This window comes from Gossypium raimondii, chromosome 13 (genome assembly GCF_025698545.1).
Source record: "Gossypium raimondii isolate GPD5lz chromosome 13, ASM2569854v1, whole genome shotgun sequence".
NCBI classification, from domain to species: Eukaryota; Viridiplantae; Streptophyta; class Magnoliopsida; order Malvales; family Malvaceae; genus Gossypium; species Gossypium raimondii.
This window is the reverse complement of record NC_068577.1, coordinates 1,520,290-1,528,130: the sequence shown is the minus strand read 5'-3', so window position 1 is coordinate 1,528,130 and position 7,841 is coordinate 1,520,290. Positions and strand designations below refer to the sequence as shown.

Here is a 7,841-nt window from a genome sequence, read left to right as displayed (position 1 = left end):
ATATAATATCCTTATCCTTATAATTTATCTACTGAATTTTCTTGGTTTATAAAGTTTTATCTTGGGATAAATTTGGAGGTATTTATTAAGATTATTATGTACTAATTTGATGAACTTATGTTTACAAAATCTGCAATATTTTGTATATAAATAGGCAGCACATGTGCTTGATTCGACAAACCTTTTGAAGACTGTTGATGTATTTTCTGTTAGGCAATTTGTTTGAATTTTGCACTTAGTTTATAGGCTTCATTGGAGAGATTATATTTGATTGTAGTTGAGGTTATTTAGGTGAGTAGTTGTAATAAGTTGAGACTATTTATTAGGGTTGTAATTGTTTCTTGTGTAATGGTAGATTAGGCCAATAGATTTTTGGATTAATTGTTGAATAAATCATTTATTGTGTGAGACTCCACAGGGTAGGAATGTTTCTGAACTGCGTTAACAAAATTTGTATGCCTACTTCTCTTCTTATCTTGTTTGCTTATTGTCTTTGTTCTGTCCACACCTCTATTTAAACATCTATCTGAGCATCAAACTGCACAGAGAGCAAATTGAGACTCTAACAATTTTTATTTAATAAGATGTTATTTAAAATAAAAAGTTAAGGTTAATGAATAATATTAACAATAACAATAACAATAATAAATATATATATACCAATAAATGTTGGGTGTAATGGTAAGGAATATTGTATTCCCAAATGGAGTACAAGTTTGAACCTTAGAGACAACATTATTGAGAAGGGCAACCACGAACCTCGAATATGATCCATAAAATGGACATGAAGAATAAAAATAAAAATATATATAAAAAATTTTTAAAAACCCCATACAGAAAGGTTGTATTACTAGTATTCCTAGTTAATAATAAGGCTTAACTCTCAAATTGGTACTAAAATTATATCATTTTTCTCATCTTGGTAATTTTTTTGGTCACAAGTGGTACTAAACTATTTTTTTTTCCTCAAGTTGGTACCTTTATTAGTCAAATAGTTAAGTCCATTTTTTTTAAAAAGGCTTAACATATAAATTGGCACCTGAACTATGCATTTATTCTCCTTTAGGTACCTATACATTTTTTTAGTCACATGTGGTACCTAAACTACTTTTTTTTCCAAGTTGGTACTTTTCTTAGTTCAATCGTTAATTAAACTACTAAGTCTATTTGAAAAATAAAATATATCTCACAGTTTAATAAATCTTCCACTTATTCGATAGGATGGTTAAGAGATTATCTATGGTTAAACTCTTCACAACTTATCAATGGGTATAACCCATTTGGTATGAATAGTTTATCAGTCTGGGCAAGGATGTTCTTATATGGACATCTTGTTTGGGCTACCGGATTTATGTTCTTAATTTCTTGGCGTGGATATTGGCAAGAATTGATTGAAACTTTAGCATGGGCTCATGAACGCACACCTTTAACTAATTTGATTCGATAAAGAGATAAACCAGTGGCTCTTTCTATTGTGCAGGCAAGATTGGTTGGATTAGCCCACTTTTCTATAGGTTATATATTTACTTATGCGGCTTCCTTGATTGCCTCTACATCGGGCAAATTTGGTTAATTCCTTATGTTATGCGATGTATATTTAAGTCTATTTGAAAAATAAAATATAATCTATTAAAAATTGACGCATGCCAAAAAGAGCAAATGTATTATTTTCCCTTATATATATATATATATATATACATATTCCTTTTTTCTTTTTTTTCTTTCATCAAAATCTAACTGATGGCCAAATGGTCAAGCCCTAATTCTCGGTTTAATCATTTTGTCCTATTCAATCAAATAAATTATTAAAAAATTATAAAAATATAAATATTTAAAAAAATTGAGAAGATCGGTTCAACCAGTCTGTATTGATTCGTAGGCCAATTAGTTCAACCCCTATCTCTGAACTAGTATCTCGATTGGTTCCCGGTCCAATTTGAAAACACAAGTTTTGATCGATGAAATAACTTTTTCATCCTATTAGGTTGAGCAAATAGGTGGTAAAGTTCGAAAATAGAATTAATCACTAGCGTCTCAACCTTGAGAAGACAAATTTCGACCGTTGTTGGTAATGCTAGAAGAAGAAAGAAAGAAAGAAAGAAAAAGACGAAAAATAGAAAAAAAAATTTAAAAAGAGAAAAATAAAAGAATTAAAGAATATTTTTTAAATTTATATGACGTGGCAGTTTATTATTTGGTTGAAATATTTTTTAAGAGATAATATTTTGGTTTAAAATGAGTAATAGAAGAAGAGTTTAGTTATTGCTTGTGAAAAAAAAGTTGAGGCACCAACTTGGGGAAAATAGTATACTTTAGGAACTAATTCATGAGTTAAGCCTTTTTTAAAATAGACGTAATGGTTTGAACAATGGAAGTACCGATTTAAGGGAAAAAGATAATTTAGATACTACTTATGACACAAAAAAAAGTTTTATAGTCGTCGCCCTTTATAATGACCTTTAAATCTTTAAAACACTAAAAACTCTTAAAAGATTAAAAATATTAGGAATAAAGTTAAATCTTTTCAGAAAATTTTCCTTGTTCTTATCTTGAAAATATCTTAGGTAGAATTCATCTAATCATGTGGAGATTAAAATATTTACATTTTTTATTCATATACAACATCCATTTCTTTTATCATCAATTCCACCAATTGATATGTTTTTACAAATAATTGAAATTCAATTTTTTGTTCTGTATCTTCAAATTTTAGAAACTTATAAAGTTGTTCTGTTAAGTCCCGATTCATAAACCCACAAAATCATTCAAATTGCATATGATTCAGCGTAGGTATTGTAGACATTTCCCCATTTTCATCTCCGAGTATTTTAAATTTCTCATTTCTTGAAAAATCTCATTCTTCACCGAATCATATGAATCAACTAAATAATGATGGAATTGAATTTTCATTCTATTTACTGAATTAACTCCAGATACTATATGGTATATGTTAAATGTATGAAATATGAGATGCGTGTGAACGAAACACAAGAATCCTTAATACAGACATAAAAATGCATTCCAGAAATAAATATTTTAAATTTTTTATGAATTCAAAAGATTTTACCCTTAAAACAGGTAAATGGAAAATAAAAATAAAAATATAGCAATAAAGCTGCACAATGATTCCAAAACACTTAAAAAGAACTGAAATATTCTTTTTTTATTTTTATTTCTATTTTCTCAGTTCGATGATATGAATTACAAATTGAAAATGAAATGAATTAAGGACCATGTTTTATCCAATCATTTACAGAAATGCCAATGGCTCCATGATTTGTAAGCTGGCAAAGAATCAAAGTTGAGTGTGAAAATATTACATAAAACCTGAATCAATTTGTACATGTTCTTTCTTTTTCCCCCCCTGTTCTTTGTCATTTGTTATTTTACCCTTTTCTTCTTGTTTTACATTGTAATGGTCGGAATGCCAACCGCAACTCCGATTCTGTCAGTTTGGGAGTCGGTAATTCTCAAAGTTCCGGGATGATGCTTACCTTGTTGTTTAGTTTGATGCTGAGACCAGTAAGCATGAGCAGCCATGACCCGATCCAATAGTTCTTGGGGTACCGGTTCCCCTCGTCTTTGCTGCGGCGAAATTTTTGCTGTGTGAACCAATGTTTTCCATTTATCCTGGTGACAACAGTGACATAGTTTAGTAACAGCCGATGTGACTATTTCTGACAAGATATACCAGTTGTGTAAAACACATTACGTGAAGAGATTAGTGAATCGATATATAACAACTTATTATCTCCCAGCTCATTTATTATTTTCCAAATGATGCCCCTGGAATCTGCCATATTGGTTACCATTCATGGTGATTCCTGTTCGTCATCGATTTCCTCTTCATAACAAGCCAAATAGTTAAAAGGGAAAAGGCTTTTACCTTCAGATCCACGTAAGTTCGATGGTCAGCATTCTCAAAAGCTCGCAATTTAACATCCCGCCACCTGCAGATGCCAGAAGAAGAATGATTTCAAATTCTTGATACCATTTTAAGCTGCATCCTCTTCAATGAGCCAATCGAAACAAAAGAAACAATTGGTTTTATACCTTCCGGTACCGAGCTCCTCAACGGCCTGTACCAATGCTTCTACTTCTGACACGGAAAATGGCCTCCTGGTTCTACGCTGTGCAAGCTCAGATTTCCGAATTTTCTGGTTGACAGGGACAACAGCTAGTGCCTCGACATTCATCGCTGGAACTGGAACCAGAGCTCTAGACTCTGACAGATTTTGATCGGTTAGCATGTCAGTTTGGGAGGAAACGTGTTCATAATTACTATCCACAGATTTTGCTGAATTGGTCAGTAAAGGTGGGTCAGGTGTGGCATCTGGAATCCCCGTATCTAAGGCTGGAGTGACTACTAAAGACCTGGAAAAAAAGCACTAATTAATCGAAGATACAAGTAACTCGTAATGTATATACACAAAACAAAGAGATTTAAACCAACAAAGATGTATCACAACCTATCATGAAACACAAAAAAAAAACACCTTGTTAAATTTTGAGGGGCAGAGCCACACGGCAACTGTAGAAGGGGTTCTTCGGAGCATATAGGTGGAGGAGCTATCACAGGACCAGGCTCCAAAGTGAAACCTAGAGCACCCAAATTGTCTTCAGATGAAATACCGGTTTGTAATAGAGTTCGACTGTCATCTCTCACTTTCTTCCCTTGAAGGAGTACCCCAACACGGATTCTTCCTCCAAGTAAGGCAGTCACCGCCTCCATTACAGTCCTCTACTCACATTTAAGTATCACTAATATTAGAAGTTTTGCATTAATTAAATGAAAAAAATAATAATAACACAGCATTTCAATACCTTCAATGAACCAACAGTTGCAGTTTCCGGCACCTCGATATAAAGTTCTGGTATCCTAAAGGACTTAATGCTGAGCTTCACTGTACAAAAGAACAAACCTTGAGTAAGACATTCCACAAAACCTCGGGTAATTTGCAATAATACATAAAAAAATGTTCATACCATGAGAATCATCAGACTTATGGGATGCTTGATGACCTGTAAGCAAGGAAGCTATCTCACATGCTACACAGCAGAACAAAATAGTTTAGTGAGAACAGTTGGCATCTCAATCTTGAAACCTATAAATTATAAGATAATTGCAGTAGGGAAGCACCTCCATGTGACATTGCCACCAAGCGACACTTATTTTCGTTCTCGTTCGTAACTTTCTCAGGTGAATTAGAAACATTTTCACTACCGATCCTCCCATCAGAAGTTACTATTGAGCTACGGTCAAAGAACTTCCTCCTTTTATAAAGTGTGTCATATTGACATTTGTCATAGTATGTCTTCCGCTTGCGTTGTAGAGCCTTTATTCCTCCATCTAGAAATATAAAGAAACACAAAATCACCAAGAGGATAATTCATGAACTTCAACGTAAGATTTAAATGAACTACAGTTACAAATGGAAAATATACAAAGAAGCATGCTATGAATTCTAAAACCATTCGAAACACTTACCAGCTCGAGAATCTTCAAAATCCTTCAACTTTGGAGCGGCTTTCCAGTATTTGGATGTTAGCAACTTCCTTATTCTTCGGTCTTCGATACATGTTGCAGGCCTAGAAACCTTAAACCTGTTGCTAAGTTTATTAAACCTAGAAAATTTTTCATCATCATCTCTACTACCTAACTTAATATCATTCCTATGCCTTGAAAAAGAAGCATTAAGAACAGAATCACTACGTGATGGCAATTTGACATCTCTATCGGAATTAATGGGTGCAGGAAATGTCATAGACACTTCTAATGGATCCATTGTGGGGTAATTATTAGTCTCTACCTCTCGTTTAACACCATTCTCACTGATACCATCACACAACTCCCCAAAATTAGGGGAGCAACCATCTAAATTACCAGGAAAGCTCCCATATCCTACATTGCATTTCTGAATTGTATACTTTAAATCATCATTAATTTGCACTGAGCAAGCAGGAGGTGCCTTTGTCAAAGTAGGTTCCAGAATAGCATTGTTTTCAGAAAGTTTAGGTTCCTTCGAATTGTCACTGTTTTCAGCGGTCCAATCAGAGGTAACAACACTCGCATCACAGCTTACATGCCCGACGCATTCAGTTTTCAACGGTTTATCATCGTATCGAGTTTCCAGTTTAACATCTTTACCTATAGAAACATGATCATGTCCTGCAGATGCATTGCTAGAAGCAGAGCTTTCACCCTCCTCCAGTAGCTTCCCAGCTAATGAAGCTAACAATTCAAATGCGCATATTCGACTATCTTCAACCACCCTCTTAGTCCGGTCCCTCTTCTGAAACCCCAGAAAAAGAACCCGTCATTTTATTAATCAAGTTGGAAGAAAATTCAACATGATCAAAGCTAGCAGAATATCAACAGAAATCCTTAAATGATACAAAAAAGGCATACCCGAATCGATCGAGGGGCTCGAGGTACATTCGAGACACTAAAGGCATTAAATCCATAATCTAACCTCTTCTTAAACACCATATCTCAGGCATGTATGACAATCCAACTCATCAATCAGAAAGATAATTTAATCTCTCCAGATTCAAATTCTCTGTATGTAAGCCAATCCAAAAATGAAAAACAGAGCATATATCAGCACAATTACAAAGATAATCGCACAAACCTTATAATTAGTTTACAGAAAGGAATCAAATTATTTGTCTTTGTCAATGAATAATCAGATCAGCAGATCTAGAACAGGAGAAGAAAAACATAAACCCCAGAAAACAAAATTAAAGAAAACTGAAATCAAATTGCCAGAGTTTAAAATTAAAATTAAAAGAATGAACCAGTCAGTTCAGATATCAAAACCCAAAATAGTACACAAGAGAAGATCATAGTTGCGTTAACTTTGATAATAAAAAAATCAAAATTTCGTTAAAATTAATTTACTCAAGTAGCATTAAATTGCTTGAAAAACTCTCCAAGTCAATCAAGAACTTGAACCATTAAACACACAACAAAATCCCATAAACCTCGAAATTGACCTCGAGTTTTAAATTTGGCATGAATCCAAAGACAAAAACCCAGAACAGATCTCGATCCATAAGCAGTTGAAATCGAAATTCACTTGTGAAAAAACACATTTTGCTTCATCATTTGGCATAATTCAATGTAATAAAAGAACTCACTCCCACGAAAAAAGGAAGAAACCAAGAATTCAAGTAAAAATAAAAACCAATAGCTCACCTTTTAAATTGAAATGATCTCCAGTTTCTTAAATCTCAATATACATATATACAGAAAAGATTTTTTTTTTTTAATGAATTTTTTCCTGGGAAAAGTCCTTGAAAAAATTATTGAGAAACAAAGATAAGGGATTTCAAAAAATCCCAAACTAAATTCAATTGAAATTCATTGAAACAAGATCCATTTTTTTTTTTTTAAAGATTGACGTGGTTTCGGATGGTGAAGAAATTTTAAGACAAAAACCCCCTTAAAGAAAACCCACCAAAATAAATAAATAGAAGACAAAGTGCTTAAACCCATATAACTTTGACCACAAAACCGGATCGACCGGTGAATTAGAGATGGTTTACCGGCAATAGAAGGTAACTAAAACCCCTCCCCTTCGTTCTAGTTGTGACCGGTTCTTAATTCCTTTCTTTGAATCTAAAAATCAGATAGTACTTCCACGTGGACCAATCATGATTTTAGAAACAATTGTTTTAAGACCCACATTTTCCGTTAAATGTTAATATTGTAAGAAGTATTTTGTAGCCATTTTTGTTTGTCTCAGATTATATTTTACTCATTTACGTTATTGCGTTATAGTATTTTAGTCACTGAGCCCTTAATTGTTGTTAACGGTGTAACCATAAGCTGACGTGGC

At 33.3% G+C, this 7,841-nt stretch overlaps 1 protein-coding gene across 1 annotated transcript; it reads right to left on the bottom strand.

The window, feature by feature from the left end:
* Nucleotides 1-3,126: 3,126 nt before the first annotated feature.
* On the bottom strand, nucleotides 3,127-7,424 carry LOC105783615 (telomere repeat-binding protein 4). Its single transcript, XM_012609179.2, has 10 exons — nucleotides 7,199-7,424; nucleotides 6,410-6,560; nucleotides 5,489-6,293; nucleotides 5,141-5,350; nucleotides 4,987-5,049; nucleotides 4,825-4,904; nucleotides 4,497-4,741; nucleotides 4,054-4,374; nucleotides 3,887-3,950; nucleotides 3,127-3,630 (listed from the first exon to the last, which is right to left on the bottom strand). The coding sequence occupies exons 2-10, from the start codon at nucleotides 6,488-6,490 to the stop codon at nucleotides 3,406-3,408; spliced, it is 2,094 nt and encodes a 697-aa protein (XP_012464633.1). The 5' UTR covers nucleotides 6,491-6,560; nucleotides 7,199-7,424; the 3' UTR covers nucleotides 3,127-3,405.
* Nucleotides 7,425-7,841: the final 417 nt, after the last annotated feature.